The sequence below is a fragment of the Larus michahellis genome, unplaced genomic scaffold, assembly GCF_964199755.1.
Source record: "Larus michahellis unplaced genomic scaffold, bLarMic1.1 SCAFFOLD_358, whole genome shotgun sequence".
Taxonomy (NCBI): Eukaryota; Metazoa; Chordata; class Aves; order Charadriiformes; family Laridae; genus Larus; species Larus michahellis.
Window position 1 is genome coordinate 1 of NW_027436002.1, and position 18,308 is coordinate 18,308.

At 65.7% G+C, this 18,308-nt stretch overlaps 2 protein-coding genes across 3 annotated transcripts in view; both read left to right on the plus strand.

Annotated features, from left to right (window-relative positions):
• Nucleotides 1-252: 252 nt before the first annotated feature.
• PPP4C (protein phosphatase 4 catalytic subunit) lies at nucleotides 253-5,277 on the plus strand (the record flags this gene model as incomplete). The annotated part of the gene is given in 6 exon segments (XM_074571479.1): nucleotides 253-286; nucleotides 289-353; nucleotides 842-1,015; nucleotides 2,194-2,320; nucleotides 3,218-3,407; nucleotides 4,362-5,277. Coding segments are annotated over 6 exon segments (720 nt in total), but the record flags the coding sequence as incomplete, so codon positions are not given.
• Nucleotides 5,278-5,770: 493 nt separating this feature from the next.
• The window catches only part of SRCAP (Snf2 related CREBBP activator protein), a 29,986-nt gene continuing 17,448 nt past the window's right edge, over nucleotides 5,771-18,308 (plus strand). The window contains exons 1-13 of one of the 2 annotated variants that reach the window (XM_074571478.1): nucleotides 5,771-5,821; nucleotides 7,200-7,273; nucleotides 7,370-7,500; nucleotides 8,083-8,265; nucleotides 8,764-8,949; nucleotides 9,525-9,665; nucleotides 13,075-13,246; nucleotides 13,969-14,081; nucleotides 14,172-14,244; nucleotides 15,026-15,115; nucleotides 16,406-16,501; nucleotides 17,036-17,361; nucleotides 17,452-17,629. In XM_074571478.1, coding sequence (XP_074427579.1) covers nucleotides 8,098-8,265; nucleotides 8,764-8,949; nucleotides 9,525-9,665; nucleotides 13,075-13,246; nucleotides 13,969-14,081; nucleotides 14,172-14,244; nucleotides 15,026-15,115; nucleotides 16,406-16,501; nucleotides 17,036-17,361; nucleotides 17,452-17,629 — 1,543 coding nt within the window. In that variant the 5' untranslated portion in view covers nucleotides 5,771-5,821; nucleotides 7,200-7,273; nucleotides 7,370-7,500; nucleotides 8,083-8,097. Of the gene's footprint in view, nucleotides 5,822-5,846; nucleotides 5,997-7,199; nucleotides 7,274-7,369; nucleotides 7,501-8,082; nucleotides 8,266-8,763; nucleotides 8,950-9,524; nucleotides 9,666-13,074; nucleotides 13,247-13,968; nucleotides 14,082-14,171; nucleotides 14,245-15,025; nucleotides 15,116-16,405; nucleotides 16,502-17,035; nucleotides 17,362-17,451; nucleotides 17,630-18,308 lie in introns of those variants that run through there. The other variant, XM_074571477.1, reaches the window with a different exon arrangement.

Genomic DNA, 18,308 nt, shown 5'->3' on the forward strand with positions numbered 1-18,308 from the left:
CCCCAACTGCTCTCTCAGTGCCCCCCAACGACCTTTCCTGCCCCCTAAGCAGCGTCCTGCCCCCCAATTATCCTCCTAAACGGCCCCTGCGCCCTCCAGCTGCCCCCTAAGTGCCCGCCAGCCCCTTCTCCATACCCCATTATTGCCATTGCAGTGACTCCTGTGCCCCACAACCACCCTCTAAGTGCTCCCCCGCCTCCTTCCTGACCCCCAACCGCCCCCTAAGTGCCTCCCCCCGCCTCTGCCCCCCAGGTCGGGGGGGACGTCCCAGAGACCAACTACCTGTTCATGGGGACTTTGTGGATCGGGGTTTCTACAGCGTCGAGACCTTCCTGCTGCTGCTGGCGCTCAAGGTGGGACCTGGAGGGCGGGGACCCACATGTGGGGGGGGGGGACCCAGGTGTCCCCGGGGGGCGGGGGGGGGGGGTAGGCATCTGGGGGGGACCCAAGTGTCTGGGGCGGAGGGGGTACTGGGGCGGGGGGGGACCCAGATGTCTGGTGGGGGATGCGGGAGGGACCCAGGTATTGGGGGGGGGACAACATGGGGGGGGACCTGGGGCCGGGGGGGACCCAGATGTCTGGTGGGGGATGCGGGAGGGACCCAGGTATTGGGGGGGGGGAACCCGGGGTGGGGAGGGGGGACGGACCCACAGGGGGACCCAGGCGTGCAGGGAGGGCCCCAGGGGGCTGGGGGGGGGGGACACACAATGTGGGAGGGACCCAGACATCTGGGGGGGTCCTGGAGGGGACCCAAGTGTCTGGGGGGCGGGGGGGGGGGGGCGGGGACACCTGGAGGGGGGGGGGATGGGTGCGACGACACCCATGGGTGCGGGCGCCGCAGGTGCGTTACCCCGACCGCATCACCCTGATCCGGGGCAACCACGAGAGCCGGCAGATCACCCAGGTGTACGGCTTCTACGACGAGTGTCTGCGCAAGTACGGCTCCGTCACCGTCTGGCGCTACTGCACCGAGATCTTCGACTACCTCAGCCTCTCCGCCATCATCGACGGCAAGGTCCGCACACGCCACGCACACGCCAGGGACACGCCGGGGCGGGGGGGGGGGCGGGGCCGTGCCGTGCCGTGAGTTCTGCAGCCGCGTTGCCTCTGGGGAGGGCTCTGGGAGCACGCTGGTGTAGATGATGATATGCTAAGCGCATGCTGGCACACGCGAAGTACATGCTAGGGCACGCTAAGCACACGCTAAGGGCGTGTGGGCGTATAGGGAGACGCGTCGATGAGGGGGGTGCCAATAGCTTCATGCTCCGCAGCTGCGTTGCCCTGGGGAGGGCTCTGGGAGCACGCTGGTGTAGGCGAGGACGTGCGTAGTACACAACAGGACATGCTAAGCACATGCTAGGACGCGCTAAGATCATGCAAGCGGTGCAGGGAGATCTGTTTACGAGGGCGGCGCGGGTAGGTTTGCTCTGCCGCTGCCTTGCTGCTGTGGGGCGCTCTGTGAGCGCGGGGGGGTAGGTACAGACACGCAAAGTACGTGCCCAGATGTGCTAAATGCACGCTAGGACATGCTAAGAACACGTGAAGGGCACGTAAGTGCGCGGGAAGATCCGTTTATGAGGTCGGCAGCGGGAGCCTCGTGCCTTGTATCCGCACTGCTGCTGTGGACCGCTCTGTGCGCACACTGGGGTGGCTTAGGACACGCTAAACGTGTGTTAGGACATACTAAGTACATGCTAGGACATGCTAAGAACACGCTATGGGCACAAAGGCACATGGGAAGCTGTGACTACGAGGGCTGCACCAGCAGCTTTGCTTTTTGCAGCCCCCTTGCTGTCACGGGCGACGCGACGAGCGTGCTGGGATGGCCTAAGCGCGTGCGAAGGGCACGCTAAGGACATGCTAAGCACACGCCAGGGCACGCTAGTGATATGCTAGGACACGCTAAGCACGCGTGCGGCAGTAAGGAGGTGTGTTTGGGGGCAGCTTTGCTCTCTGCAGCCTCATTGCCGCCCTGGGCACCACGATGAGGACGCTGGCAGACTTTAGAACATGTTAACGACACGCTAAAAGCACGTCAAGGACACGCTAAGCACACGTGGGGGCATGGGCAGGCCCCTGGGGTTGGATTCAGGGGCCTGTTTCCCCCCGGAGGTCCCTCCAGCCTCGCGGGGTTGGGGGGGCGGAGGGGCGGCACAGGCATCGCACATGTTAAGCACACGCGTGTCCCTGCAGATCTTCTGCGTGCACGGGGGCCTCTCGCCCTCCATCCAGACGCTGGACCAGATCCGCACCATCGACCGCAAGCAGGAGGTGCCCCACGACGGCCCCATGTGCGACCTGCTCTGGTCCGACCCCGAGGGTATGTCCCACACACGCGTGTCGGCCCGTGTTACCGCGTGTCCCCGCTCTGCAGGGCGGGGGGGAGCCCGGCGGCCCCCCTCCACCCCCCTGTCGCGTGGCGTGGCCCGTGCGGCGCCCCGCAGCCTCCTCGTCGCTCTCGGGGTGGCCTTGTCACCTGGGGGGGGGACACACACGTGACGCATGCGTGTGTTGTGTGTTGGCACACGGGGGTGCCGGGCTGGGGCGTATGGCAGCATGGGGGGACCCGTGTGACGCCCCCTGGCCACGCAGGGCTGGCGCGTGTGCCACGCGTGTGAAGCCGCGGGCACGTTGGGCTGCTCCACGTGAGGCAGGTGGAGACGTGTGGCACGCGTGTGGGTCGCGTGTGCCCCCACACACACCTCGGTGTGGCACACGCGTGACCTTTGAGCCACAGCTGGCTGCTCCACGTGACACGCGTGACCCCGTGGCCACGCTGGGCCGCTCCCTGTGACGCGTGTGGACGCGAAACGTGCGTGTGGGTCACGCGTCCCCACGCAAAGCCCCTCCTCTGGCCCCTGTGGCTCCAGGTGACGCGTGTGTGACCGCGCCGGGCTGCCGCGTGCAACGTGTGTGGGGCTGTGGTCACATGTGGATGCGTGTGACACGCGTGTGCTACATCTCCCTGCATACCCACCCCCCCGCCTCTCCGTGTGACACGTATGGCCGCGCCACGCCACCCGCGTGACACCCTGTGGCCGCATGGGGCTGCTCCAGGTGCTACACGCAACACGCGTGTGGGTGGCGTGGCCATACACGTGGCCACTAATGCCCCCCCCCCGCGGCTCAGGGTGACACCCGTGTCACCGCCCAGCCTCACGGCAAGTCACATCCCCCTTCCCCCCCCCCACCGTAACACGTAACACGCGTGTGGCAGACACCACGGGCTGGGGCGTGTCGCCGCGGGGGGCCGGCTACCTCTTCGGCAGCGACGTGGTGGCCCAGTTCAACGCCTCCAACGACATCGACATGATCTGCCGGGCCCATCAGCTCGTCATGGAGGGCTACAAGTGGCACTTCAACGAGACCGTCCTCACCGTCTGGTCGGCCCCCAACTACTGCTACAGGTCAGCCCGCACGCCAAGCACACGCCAAGCACACGCTAAGCACACGCCAAGCGCACGCCGTGCCCACGGAAAGAGGGGAGGAGCGGGATGGGCGCAGCGGGGCCGCGGGCGGCGTTGGGATGGGAGCGGTCGCCCGCTTGGGCTGTGGTTGACGGTGGGGTCCCAGCGCACAAAGAACACGCTAAGTACACGCGAAGGCGCCCCGTGGGGTCGGGGGTGGGGGGCACTGAGCGGCGCTCGAGCGGCTGAGGGCTGTGCAGGCGAGACTCGACGTGCGGAGGACACGCTAAGGACACGCGATGACGTGACACGGGGCAGGGAACACGGTTGGAGGGGGGGACCATCACCATCGCACACGCTAAGCACATGCCCAGCACACGCTAAGGGGAGGGGGCGGGGTGTTGGTGGCACTGGGTGGGGGGGAGGGTTGGCATCTGGTTGGGCTGGGGTTGATGGTGGGGTGTCAACATGCTAGGACACGCCAAGGACACGCTAATAACACGGTAAGGTGGGGGGGGTGGGGGGGACGCCAGCGGGCGGTGAGTGATGCGTGAATGGGGCCGTCCCCGTGGTGGGCTCGGCCACGGCTGCTGCTGTGGGGGGATCTCGACACGCTAAGAACATGCTAATTACACGTCAAGGTGTGGTGTGACGCAGGGAGGGGGGGGGACGGGACACAGGCGGGCACCAAATGACGCTCAGAGGGAACCGTCGTCAGCGCGGGGTCGCCCGCGGCGGCCGTAGAGGTGAGCTGACACGCTAAGGACACGCTAAGCACACGCTAAGCACACGTGACGAGGTGAACGGAGGGTGGGGAACGCGGCGGGGGGGAGGGGAATCCGAATGACCGTCACGGCGTCAGCCACCAACTGCTGCTGCCCTGGGGGGGGGGGTTGCGTGTCCCCACGCACACGCTAAGCACACGCTAAGCACACGCCGCCTCCCCCCCCGCAGGTGCGGGAACGTGGCGGCCATCTTGGAGCTGGACGAGCACCTGCAGAAGGAGTTCATCATCTTCGAGGCGGCGCCGCAGGAGACGCGGGGGATCCCCTCCAAGAAGCCGGTGGCCGACTACTTCCTGTGACATCATCCCCCGCCCCGCCCCAGCCCCGCCCGTGTCCCCAACGGGCCACCCATGTCCTGCGGGGCCACCCGCGGGGTCCCCCGGGGCCACCCCCCCTCCACCAGAGATGCGGGGTGTCCTCTCCGAGGTGACCGACCGGTGGTGGCATCTAAGGAGGCTTCGAGACGTTCTCCTGGGTTTTGTCCCCTCCTGGGCCACCCCGGTGTCCCCCGGGGGTCACTTGGAGCCACCCGGGGCCACCGGATCCGTGGGAGACGTGGGGTGTCCCCTTCACAATGGCCACGGCGGTGGCGTCTGGGGGAGGCTTGGGGACGTCACCGTGTCCCCGGGCCACCACGGTGTCACCCCCGGCCTCGCCGAGAGCCGCCCGAGGGCCACCGTGTCTCTAGGAGACGTGGGGTGTCCCCTTCGAGGTGACCGCCGGTGGTGGCACCTGGGGGAGGCTTGGGGACGTCACCGTGTCCCTTGTCCCCTCCTGGGCCGCCACGGTGTCACCCGTGTCCCGCGGGGTCACCGGCAGCCAGCCCCCCCCCCCCCCCAAAGTGGCCTTGTCCTCTCCTGTCTCCCCGGGTCACCCTCCCTTGGGGCCACCCCGTGACCCTTGGGGACACTCCGTGACGTCTGGGACCCCCCTGTGACACCCCCCAACCCCCCCCCACCCCCGTCCGGGGGCGGCCCCTCCCCCCGCCCGCGCGCGTTGTTGGGGTGAAAACAGGGATTTTGGTTTTTTTTTTCTTTTTGACGCCGTTTCTGCTCCTTTTAGATAAAAAAACAGGTCGAAACTGCCCCCGGAGTGGTGTGACGTTGGGGGGGGGACGTGGGGGACTCGGGGGGGGCTGTGGGGGGCCCCCCATGGCCGCCCTCCCATCATCCCCTGCGCTCACCCAACATGGCCGCCCTTCCCCCCCCGCCACGTGCCCGCGCCCTGACGTCACTCGCAGCGCGCCGACGTCACGCCGCCACGGGGTGGGCGGAGCTTCCCCCCTCGCCCCGCCCTTTCCCCTTCCCTGGCCACGCCCCCTACCCTCCGAGGGGCGGGGCCCGCGCGCCACGCGCCGCCCGCCGCCATCTTCTCCCCTCTCGCGAGACCCGCCTCGCTCTGAGCGCGCGGGGGGGGGGGGGGGGGAGGGGGATGAAATCTCGCGAGATCCCTGTTGCCGCCGCGCCGGGTTCTCGCGAGATCTCGAAGGCCACGCCTCCCCCTCCCTCCTTCCCCGCCCCTTCCTCCCCCCCCCCTCTCCCCCCCCCCCCACAGTCCGCCGGCAGCGCGCGCGCGGCGGCGGCCGCCGCCATTTTGCCGCTGGCCCGGTGGCTTCGGACTCCATTTCCCGTGAGCCCCGGGGCTGGGGGGGGGGGCGGGGGGGCACCGGGCCGGGGGGCGGCTTTGGGGTGGGGGGGAGGGAGATTGGGGGCGGCCATTTTGCGGCGGCGGATGGCGGCGGAGCGGCGGGGCTGAGGCGGAGCGGGAGGCGCCTCCCCCTCCCCCCCCCTCCCCCTCCCGTGAGGTGAGGCCGCGAGCGATCGGTAACGGGAGAGCGGGGACCCCCCCCTCCCCCTCCGAGGGAAAGGGCGGGAAAGGGGGGAGGGGACCCCGGTGTGGGGCAGGCGACCCCCGTGGGGCACCCAAGTGGGGCCGCGTGTGGGGCAGGCAGAGGGTCCCTCTGTGGGGCTGAGGGTCCGAGATGTGGGGCAGTGGACCTTCGTGGGGCCTGGGGGGCCCCCAAGTGGGGCAAGGGGGCCGGGTGTGGGGCAGGCTGAGGGCCTTTCTGTGGGGCTGAGGGTCCAAGATGTGGGGCGGGGGACCCCGGTGTGCGGCGGCCAAAGGCTCCCTCTGCGGGCCTCGGGATCCAAAGTGTGGGGCAGGGATCGCCCGTGGGGCTGGGGGGGCCCCCAGCTGGGGCCTGGTGGGGGGCGAGGGGCCTCCGTGTGGGGCAGCCTGAGGGCCCTCTCTGTGGGGCTTGAGGTCCAAGATGTGGGGCAGGGGACCCCCATGCGGGGCAGGCAGGGGCTCCCTCTGTGGGGCAGGGGACGTGTGTGTGGGGCGATGGACCCTCATGTGGGGCAGCCAGAGGGACTTACACGTGGGGCACCCCCCGGCTGTTGCTGTGGGGCAGGGGGCCCCCTCATGGGGCCTGGGGACCCCGGTGTGGGACACCCTGAGGGTCCCGCTGTGGGGCAGGGGATCTCCATGTGGGGCTTGGGGACCCCGCTATGGGGCAGGGGACCTTTCTGTGGGGCACCTGTAGGGCCTCCGATGTGGGGCACCCCATGGGTGTTGCTGTGGCACAGGGGACCCCCAAGTGGGTCACACACACCCCCCCCCCAGTGCAGGTCAAAGTTCAGAGGGTGCCTGGGGTCAGGCGGGGGGGAGGGGGGGTGTCACCATGGGGGGGGGGAGGGCAGGACCCATTTGAGGGGGTGTGAGCACCTGTTTGGGGGGGGTCAGCACCCATTGGGGGGGTGGCACCCATTGAGGGGGTGTGAGTACCTATTTTGGGGGGTCAGCACCCATTTGGGAGGGTTGTACCCATTTTGGGGGGGCTCAGCACCCGTTTGGGGGGCTTAGCACCCACTGAGGGGGGAGCAGCACCCACAGGGGGGTGTCAATATCGGGGGGGTCAGCACCCCTGGGGGTGTCAGCACCCATGGGTGGGGGTCACCCACTGTTCCCCTCTCTCTGTGTGTCGTGTGTCCCCCCCCCCCGCCAGGAGCGGCCCCCCCCGCACCACCGACACCGTGGAAGTGGAGTGTGAGGAGGAGGAGGAGGGCCCCGCGCACACAGGTGGGGCGGCAGCACCCATGGGTGCTGGGGGTGGGGGGGGGGCAGCACCCATGGGTGTCCCCCCTCACCCTGACCCCTTATTCCGCCCCCCCCCAGAGCGCAGGCTGGGCCGCCCAGGGGCCCAGGAGCTGGACCAGGATGAGGCCCCCCCTTCCCAGCATGCCCTGGGGCAGGCGGGGGGCCCCGGGGCCCCCCCACCTCGCCCCCACCCGCCGCTGCACCCCCAGGTGAGGGGGGGGGGCTGGGGAGGGAGCACCCAACACCCCCCCCGGACCCGTCTGGGAGGGGGCTCTGCCCCCAAAGTGACCCCCCCCCAAAGTGATCTCTGCCCCCCAAGTGACTTCCCCCCCAAGTGACCCACCCCAAACCCACCTCCCACCCCCTTACAGCCCCCCCAGCTCTTTTATACCCCCCGTAGACCCCCCCAATTCCCCACAGACCCCCCCAAAAACCCCCCAGACTCCCCTGCCGCCTGTAACGCCCCGACTCCCTATAGAACCCCCCCACCTCTTCTGTGCCCCCCAACTACCCATAGGCCCCCCCCAAATTCACGCACGTCCCCTTATAGACCCCCAAGACCCCCCCAACTCCTCATAGTCCCCCCAGATTCCCCCATAGACCCCCCCCAAACTCCTCTTGCTCCCCCACCCCATTATAGTCCCCCACCAGACTCCCCCCCCATGTCTCCCCCCCCCAAACCTCATTCCCGACCCCTGTTTCCACCCCTTCCCCCCCCAAGATTTACCCCCCAGCCCCACCTCCCCCCAAAACCTGACCCCCTGGTCCTGTGTCATTGTCCGCCCCCCCAGCTCCCCCCGGCCAGAATGACGGGCAGCAACCCGGTGTCCCCCGCCTCCTCGGGCTCCCCCGGCAGCGTCTCGCCCCCCGCCTCCTCACCGGCCCCCCCCCGCCCTGATGGCCCCCCCGGCCCCCCGGAGCCCCCCAGCCTCTGGGACAAGACCCACGCCGAGATCGCCGAGCAGGCTAAGCACGTAAGCACCGACCCCCCCCACGTTTTGGCTTCTAGGCCCAGAGTCTTCCTCCAGCAGTGGGGGGGCGGGGGGCGGAATTGAGGGGCACTTGGGGGGCTCAGCCCCATAACTGGTGCTGGAGAGTGTCGGGTGTCATCTGGGGGGGTTCGGAGGGCACTTGCGGGTGGCTCAGCGCTATACTAGCCACTGGAGAGTCTCGAGTGTCATGGGGGGGGGATTGGGCAGCACTTGGGGGGCTCAGCCCCATAGCTGGTGCTGGAAAGTCCCGCGTGTCATCTGGGGGGCACTTGGAGGGTGGCTCAGCCCTATAGAACCCGCTGCAGAATTTCAGTGTTTTTCTAGACCTATTTTTTGGGACAATTGAAGGCGATTTTTGGGGGTGATTTGACCTGACCCAACCCTATATCAGCCCTCGGAGAATCTCTGCTGCCGCATAGGGATTTTGGGGGGGTTTTGGGGTGTGGTTGACCCCCTGCTGTGCCCCCCTCTCTCCCCCAGGAGGCGGAGGTGGAGCACCGGGTGGCAGAGATGAAGCGTGAAGGTTTCTGGTCCTTACGACGGTTGCCCAAAGTCCCGGAACCGGCCCGACCCAAGGTCCACTGGGACTATCTCTGCGAGGAGATGCAGTGGTTGGCTGCCGACTTCGCCCAGGAACGGCGTTGGAAGAGGGGCGTGGCCCGCAAGGTAGGGGGCCCCACCCTCTTTTCAGCCAATGGGGGAGGCTCAACCCAGTAGGAGCCGCTGGAGAGCCTCTGGTGGCATCTCGGAGGAGTTTGAAGGAGGTTCGACCCCCTGGAGAAGCTCTGGTGGCATCTCAGAGGGCTTCGTAAGAACTTTAGGGAAGGTTAACCCCCTCGAGAATCTCTGATCACATCTCGCAGGGGTTTGGAGAAGCTTTAGAGAAGGTTCAGCCCCCCCAGAGAAGTTCTGGTGGCATCTCAGAGGCGTTTGGAGGAACTTTGGTTGAGGTCTGACTCTTTGGAGAATCTCTGATGGCATGTCAGAAGGGTTTGGAGGAGCTTTAGAGAAGGTTCAACCACCCCAGAGAATCTCTGGTGGCATCTCAGGGGGGTTTGGAGGAGTTTTAGGGGAGACTCAAGCTCCTGGAGAAGCTCTGGTGGCATCTCAGGGGGGTTTGGAGGAGGCTCAGCCCTACAGCAGCCCCTTCCTCATCTTGGGCGCTTGGAGGTCCCTCCTGGTGGGTGCCACCCCCACCCATGGGTGTCCCCCCCACCCACGGGTGTCCCCCTTCCCCCCAGGTGGTGCGGATGGTGATGCGTCACCACGAGGAGCAGCGGCAGAAGGAGGAACGGGCCAAGCGGGAGGAACAGGCCAAGCTGCGCCGGGTGGCCGCCGCCATCGCCAAGGAGGTCAAGCAGTTCTGGAGCAACGTGGAGAAGGTGAGGACCACCCCCCTCCCCCCACCTCCCCCCCGGTGATGCCCACCCATGGGTGGCTTCTCACGGCCTTTGGGTCTCACCAGGGTTTTTGCATGTTGTGCTTTGGGTGGGGAGGAACTGGGTGGCCACCACCCACGGAGCACTCTTAGGTGCTTAGCAGGACTTATTTAGCTACTTGTAGACCACCAGTGTTCTTGAGTGGCTACTTAGGTCTTCTTCGTGGCTACCAAATTTTGGGGCTGTCAGATGCGGCTAGCGTATTGGCAATTAGAGTTCATTTGGTCTCCAGAGCACTCCACAGACCCAGCATGTCTGTGGCCGCCCATGGGCCACCAAGGCTTTTAGGTGGCCACCAAGCTCGGGGGCACCCAGAAGTTCTTCGTACTCTGGCGCTTTTCAGCCTGGCCACCTCTGGGCTACCAACAGCTCCTGGGTGGCCATTAGTTCCAGGGCACCCATGGGTGCTTGGCAGCATGTCTGTGGCCACCCATGGGTTACCAACGTTTCTGAGTGGCCACTAAGGCTTCTAGGTGGCTACCAAGCTGTGAGGCACCCAAAGGTTCTTAACGCTCTGGTGCTTTTCAGCCTGGCCACCCCTGGGCTACCAACAGCTCCTGGGTGGCCACCAGCTCCAGGGTACCCATGGTGGGTACCCAATGTGGTACCCAGCACCACGTTGCTGACTACCAAATTAGTCTGTGTGGCCACCACACTCTGGAACACCCAGACGTGTTTAGCACGTAATTTTTTTCTAGCATGACTGCCACTGGGCTACCAAATTATCTCAGGGGGCTACCAAATTATCTCAGGTGGCCGCCAATCTCCTGGGGCAGCCATGGGTGCAGAGCACCATGTACTCATCACTCTGGCCTACCAGTCCTCTTGAATGGCTACCACACAAAGGTGCTTGGCAGCCCGTAAACCTACCACCGCTGGATTACCGAAACACCTGGGTGGCTACCACCCATTGGGTGTCCCCACCCCCAGTTCCCTTCCAGCCTGGTCATTCACTGGGCTATCAGCCCTCGCTGGGTGGCCACTAACTCCTGGGGCACCCAAGGGGGCCCAGCACTACATCTGGGCTACCAAATTTCTTTGGGTGGCCATTACCCCCAGGAGACCCAAGAGTGCTCAGCAGCACGTTTCCAAACCCCACTGGGCTACCAAGTTGTCTCGGGTGTCTACCATCACTTTTGGTAGCCACTTTGTTCTGATGTTCTAGTGTTGCAGCATGTGGCTACTGGGCGCCCATAGTGGTTGGTGGGTGGTTGGCCAGTGGGTGCCCACGGTGGTCAGCAGGTGGCCAGTGGGTGCCCTTGGTGGCGATTGGGTGGCCATTGGTCCATTGTGCTGGCTCGTGGGTGGCTGTCAGGCTCCATGGTGGCCAGTGGTTACCTACAGTGGCTGGTGGTGGCCCATTGGTTGGCTTTGGTGGCCACTGAGTGGCTGTTGGGTGGCCAATGAGTGGCGTTGGATGGTTCTTGGCCACCCTTGGTGGCCGTTGGGTGGCTGGTGGTTGCCCATGGTGGCTGTTGGGTGGCCACTGAGTGGCATTGGGTGGTTCTTGGCCAACCTTGGTGGCCATTGGTGATCCATGGGGGTCATCAGACGACCTTAGGTGGCCATTGCTGACCTGTGATGGCCACTGGATGACATTGGATGGCTGTTAATAACACATGATGGCCATCGGGTGACATTGGGTGGCCATTGCTGACCCGTGGTGGCCATCAAGTGAGTTTGGGTGGCCATTGCTTACCCATGGTGGCCTCTGCTGACTTTGGGTGGCCATTGGTGACCCATGGTGACCATTGAATGACGTTGGATGTTTGTTAATGACTCATGATGGCCATCGGGTGATCTTGGTGGCCGTTGGTGACCCGTGGTGGCCAGTGGATGACAGTGGATGGCCGTTAATGACCCGTGGTGGTCATTGGGTGACATTGGGTGGCCATTGCTGACCCGTCGTGGCCATTGTGTGGCTGTTGGTGACCTGTGGTGGCCATTGGTTGGCTGATGGTGACACGGGGTGGCCGTTGGATGACATGGGATGGCTGATAATGACCCATGGTGGCCATTGGGTGACCTTGGGTGGCCGTTGCCGACCCATGGTGGCCGTAGGGTAACATTGAATGGCTGGTAATGTCACATGATAGCCATTGGGGGACCTTGGGTGGCTGTTGGTGACCCGTGATGGCTATTGGGTGGCCCTTGGTGACCCATGGTAGCCATTGGGTAGCTGTTGGTGACCTACGGTGGTCATTGGATGACATGGGATGGCTGTTAATGACCCATGGTGGTCATTGGGTGGCAGTTGGATGACCTTGGCTGGCCATTGCTGACCCATGGTGGCCATTGGATGACCTTGGATGGCTTTAACGATCCATGGTGGCCGATGGGTGACCTGGGCTGGCTGCTGGTGACCTGTGGTGGTTGTTGCATGATGTTGGATGGCTGTTACTGGCCCGTGGTGGTCATTGGGTAGTTCCCTGTGACCGGTGGTGGCCGTTGCATGACGTTGTGTGGCCGTTGCTAACCCTTGGTGGCCTTTGGGTGGACGTTGGTGACCCATGGTGGTCGTTGCATGACATTGCATGGCTGTTAATGGCTCATGGTTGTCATTGGGTGGCCGTTGCGGATCCGTGGTGGCTGTTGGTTGATCTGTGGTGGCCGTTGGATGACATTAGATGGCTGTTGTTGACACGTGATGGCTGTTGGATGACATTAGATGGCTGTTGTTGACACGTGATGGCTGTTGGGTGACCTTGGGTGGCCATTGCTGACCCGTGGTGGCCATTGGGTGACCATTGCTGACCTGTGATGGCCATTGGGTGACCTTGGGTGGCCGTTGCTGACCCATGGTGGCCGTTGAGTGACCCTGGGTGACGATTGCTGACCCGCGATGGCCATTGGGTGACCTTGGGTGGCCGTTGCTGACCTGTGGTGGCCGTTGGGTGATGTTGGGTGACCATTGCTGACCCGCAATGGCTGTTGGGTGACTATTGCTGACCCATGATGGCTATTGGGTGACCTTGGGTGGCCGTTTTTGACCCATGGTGGCCACTGGGTGACCGTTGCTGACCCATGATGGCTGTTGGGTGACCTTGGGTGGCCGTTCCTGATCCGTGGTGGCCATTGGGTGACCATTGTTGACCCGTGATGGCCGTTGGGTGACCTTGGGTGTCCGTTGCTGACCTGTGGTGGCCGTTGGGTGACCATTGTTGACCTGTGATGGCCGTTGGGTGATCATTGTTGACTTGTGACAGCCATTGGGTGATCTTGGGTGGATGTTCCTGACCCGTAGTGGCCATCGGGTGACCATTGTTGACCCATGATGGCCATTGGGTGACCTGGGCTGGCAGTTGGTGACCCATGGTGGCCGTTGGGTGCTGATTGGTGGGTGCTGGCCCAGGTGGTGCAGTTCAAGCAGCAGTCCCGGCTGGAGGAGAAGCGGAAGAAGGCCCTGGACCTGCAGCTGGACTTCATCGTGGGCCAGACCGAGAAGTACTCGGACCTCCTGAGCCGCAGCCTCAACGCCCCCCGCCGCGGCCCCCCCAACCCCCACCGCCACCTCGCCCCCCAAGGTGGGGCCACCGCCGCGGGGACGGGGGACAGGGACAGCCCGGGGACGCAGGAGCACCCCGAGTCAGGGGGGACACCTGGGGAGGTGGGGGTGCAGGGAGGGACATGGGGCACGCAAGGGGGTTGGGGACATGGGGACCCAGGGGGGGATTGGAGCACCCAGGGGGGCTGGGGACACAGGAGGGGACATAGGGGCACCCAGGGGGGTTGGGGACACTTGGGGACATGGGGACACAGGAAGGGACTCGGGGCACCCAGGGGGGCTGGGGACACTGGGGAGAGGGGTGAGGGCATTTGGGGACGCAGGGGCACCCAGGGGGGTTGGGGGCACTGGGGCACATGGGGACACAGGAGGGGACACTTGGAGATATGGGGACACAGGAAAGGATTCGGGGCACCCAGGGGTGCTGGGGACACACAGGGACGTGGGGACACAGGAGGGGGCACGGGGAACCCAGGGGGGCTGGGGACACTCCGGGGACATGGGGCACCAGGGGGGCTGGGGACACTTGGGGACACAGGAGGGGACACGGGGCACCCAGGGGGGCTGGGGAGGGGACAGAGGGGATGTGGTCCATCAATGGGGACAGGGAAAAAGGGGATGGGGCCACCCATGGGTGCTGGGGAGGGGACAGGGCCCCCTGGAGGGGAGGGGACAAGGAGCTCCCAGGGCCACCCATGGGTGCCGACCCCCCCTCTCCCTCCCCCCCCCGCCCCCCCGCAGATGGGGACACGGAGCCACCGGATGAGGATGTCACCGAGGGTCCCTCCCCCGAGGGGCGCCGCCGGGAGGGGGAGGTACCCTTGGAGGAGCTGCTGGGCTCCCTGCCCCCCCAGGTACCCCCCCACCCCGTCCCCTGCCTCGGGGACGCCCCTGTCACCCCTTTGTCACCCCTTTGTCACCCCCCTCTCCGCCATCGCCCCCAGGCGCTGCTGCGGAGGAACAAGCGGCCCTGGGAGCCCCGCGAGGAGGACGAGGAGTTCGCGGCTGAGGAGGAAGGTGAGGACGGGGTGGGGGGCACCCAGTCGTGGGGCTCTGTCACCCAATCGTGGGGCTCTGTCACCCGTCCTGGGGGGTCTGTCACCCAATTGAGGGGTCTGTTACCCATTTGCAGGTCTGTGTCACCCGTCTTTGGGGTCTGTCACCCAGTTGAGGGGCTCCGTCACCCACTTGAGGGTCTCTGGCACCCTTCCTTGGGCTCTGTCACCCATTTCTGGGGTTCTGTCACCTGTCTTTGGGCTCTGTCCTCCATCAGCAAGGGTCTGTCACCCAGCTGAGGGGCTCCGTCACCCGTCCTTGGGGTCTGTCACCCAGTTGAGGGGCTCTGTCCCCTGTCCTCGGGGTCTGTCACCCAGCTGAGGGGCTCCGTCACCCGTCCTTGGGGTCTGTCACCCAGCTGAGGGGCTCCGTCACCCGTCCTTGGGGTCTGTCACCCAGTTGAGGGGCTCTGTCCCCTGTCCTCGGGGTCTGTCACCCAGCTGAGGGGCTCCGTCACCCGTCCTTGGGGTCTGTCACCCAGTTGAGGGGCTCTGTCCCCTGTCCTTGGGGTCTGTCACCCAGCTGAGGGGCTCTGTCCCCTGTCCTCGGGGTCTGTCACCCCTCTTGGGGCTACTGTCACCCCCCCAGCTCTGCTGCATCCCCTGGGCTGGGTCCCCCCCAGGGCTGTCACCCCCCAACTTGGGGATCCTGTCACACCACCCCCACCCGCCCCCCCTCCCGGCGCCGATGTCACCCCCCGGGGCTGATGTCCCCCCCACCCTGGGCCGATGTCCCTGCACAGGTGAGGACGAGGAGGAGACGATCGCGGCACAGGAGCGGCTGGAGGGTGACGTCGACCACAAGCAGGAGCTGGACGACCTGGCCCGCGAGGGTAGGGACAGCACCCATGGGTGCCCCCGTCTGTGTCCCCCCCAGCACCCATGGGAGCCCCCCCCACCCCATGGGTGCCCCCCAGCGCACGAGTCCCTGTCCACCCACCCTCCGCCATGGGAGCCCCCCAGCACTGATGGGTCCCCACCAGCACCTGTGGGTGCCCACCACACCTCTGTGGGTCCCCAGCACCCATGGGTGCCCCCTCGCCCCCATGGGAGCCCCCCCCACCAGAACCCCATGGGTGTCCCCCAGTCCCAATGGGTGCTCCCCCACCTCTCCGTGGGTGCCCCTCCCACCCCCGTGGGAGCCCCCCACCAGAACCCGCGGGTGCCCCCTCAGCACCCACGGGTGCCCTCCCACACCCACGGGTACCCCCCAGCACCCACACAGACCCACAGGGCACAGGCACACGCGTGTGCGGGGACACGCCTGGCAGGGGGGACATGGGGAGGGATGGGGGGGGTGAATTACAAGGACACGTGTGCAGGGACACAGGGGGACACGTGCGGGGGGGGACGTGGGGACATGCACGTGCCAGGGATGGGGGGGGCGGGGGCACACGTGTGTGCAGGGGACACAGATGTGTGTGAGGGGACACGTGTGTGGGGAGACACAGGGATGTGCCTGCGCAGGGACACGTGTAGGGGCACGCAGGGACACGTATGTGCGGGGACATGGGGCACACGTGAGTGCGGGGACGTGGGGCACACGCGTGTGGACTTGGGGGATGGGTGTGTGCGGGGACACGGGAACACGCGCGGGGATGTGTGTGGACAAAGGGTTTACGCGTGTGCGGGAACATGGAGACACATATGGACGGCGACACATGCGGATACGGAAACGTGTGCAGGGACGTAGGAACGTGTGTGCGGGGACACGGGGACACGTGTGTGCAGGAACGTGTGCGGCCGGGGAATGTGTGTGCGGGGACACGGGGATGTGTGTGTGCAGGGACACGGGCACACGTGTGCAGGGACGTGGGGACAGGCGTGTCCCGGGACACGGGGATGTGTGTCAGAACATAAGGACACGCGTGTGCCGGGGCACAACGTGTACGAGGACAGGGGGACACCCGTGTGCATGAGGCTATAGACGCAGTGTGCGAGGACACGGGGGACGCGCAAACACGTATGGGAAGATGCGAGGACACGTGTGTGCCAGGACACGCGGCCACATGTGTGTGAGGGCAGGGGTGCCCTGGGTCCTAGAGACCCCCACCCAGGGTGCCCCCCGCCCTGCCCGTGCCCCACGCGTGTCGAGGCGTGCTGAGGCGTGTGCGTGTCCGCAGGGGCGCTGCCGATGGAGGAGCTGCTGCAGCAGTACGCCGGCGCCTTCGCCGACTCCGACTGCGACTCCCCCCCCGGCGCCAGCAGCACCCGCTCGGGTAGGGACACCCCGGGGTGCTGGGTGGGGGCGGGACGACCCCCATGGGTGCTATAGGGCCCCCCTTGGTGCCGTAGGGTCACCCCTGGGTCCTAGAGACACCCACCCAATGCCATAGGGTCACCCCTGGGGGCCAATAGGGACCTCCTCAGTCCTGGAGACCTCCCCACCCAAGTGCTATAGGGCCACCCCTGGGTCCTAGGGACCCCACCCAATGCCATTGGGCCACGCCTGGGTGTCATAAGGGCCACCCCCGGGTCCTAGGGACCCCCACCCAATGCCATTGGGCCACGCCTGGGTGTCATAAGGGCCACCCCTGGGTCTTAGAGACCCCCACCTAGGTGCCGTAGGGTCAGCCCTGGGTCCTAGGGACCCCCACCCAGGTGCTGTAGGGTCACCTCTGGGTCCTAGAGACCCTCACCCAGTGCCATGGGCTTAGTCCTGGGTCCTAGAGACCACCCCTGGGTACCATAGAGCCACCCATGGGTGCTGCAGCCCCGCTCCCAGCACCCATGTTCCACCCCCACCCCCCCAGACTCGCCGGTGGCCGAGAGCGATGACGAGGAGGAGGAGGAAGAGGACGAGGATGAGGAGGAAGAGGAGGAAGATGAAGAAGAGGAAGAGGAGGAAGAAGAAGAGGAGGAAGAGGAGGAGGAAGAGGAGCAGGAGGAGACCGAGGCAGGTGCTCCCGCCACCGAGGACCCTTCCCCGCCCCCAGGCACCCAAGAGCACCGAGGGGGGCCCCCGCCCGCAGCCCCCCAGCCTCCCTCCACCACCCCCACCCCCAAGAAGGAGATCACTGACATCGCTGCCGCCGCCGAGAGCCTCCAACCCAAGGGCTACACCTTGGCCACCACCCAGGTAACCCCTCCCCCGGCCCAGCCAGCACCTATGGGTGCTGTGGGAAGGGGGTCACCCACCTCTGACACACCCCCCCACCACCACCTCCAGGTGAAGACGCCCATCCCCCACCTGCTCCGGGGCACCCTCCGGGAGTACCAGCACATCGGGCTGGACTGGTTGGTCACCATGTACGAGAAGAAACTCAACGGAATCTTGGCCGACGAGATGGGGTTGGGCAAGACCATCCAGACCATCTCCCTTCTGGCCCACCTCGCCTGCGAGAAGGGTGAGGGGTGCCCTTCACCCACCCGCCTTGGGAGGTCCCTGGTCTCTGCCGGGCCTTGGGAGGTGGTGGGCGTCTTGGGTGGGAGCTGCTTGGGCACCTTTGAGTGCTGTGGGGGCTTTGTAGGGCTCATGTAGGTTGTCCTTGGGGACGCTTGGCTGCTCCGGGGTGTTTGTGGTGTCTTTAGAGCTCATCTAGGTTCTTCTTGGGTACCTTTGGGTGCTGTGGGGTCTTTGTAGGGCCCATCTTCGTTGTCCTTGGGTACCTTTGGGTGCTCTGGGGGTTTTGTAGGGTCTCTAAGGCCCAACTGAGCAACTTTGGCTGCCGTGAGGTGTTTGTAGGGTCTTTAGGGCCCATCTTGGTTGTCCTTCGGTCCCCTTGGGTGCTGTGGGGTGTTTGTGGGGTCTTTAAGGCCCATCTTGGTTGTCCTTCGGTCCCCTTGGGTGCTGTGGGGTGTTTGTGGGGTCTTTAAGGCCCATCTAGGTTCTCCTTGAGCACCTTTGGGTGCTGTGGGGGCTTTATAGGGTCTCTGGGGCCCATCTGAGCACCCTCAGGTGCTGTGGGGTTGTTGTAGGGTCTTTAGAACTCATCTAGATTGTTCTCGGGTCTTGTAGGCTGTTTGTGGGGACGTTATTGCCCCGTCTACGTTCTCGTTGGGCACCTTTGGGTGCTGCGGGGTCTT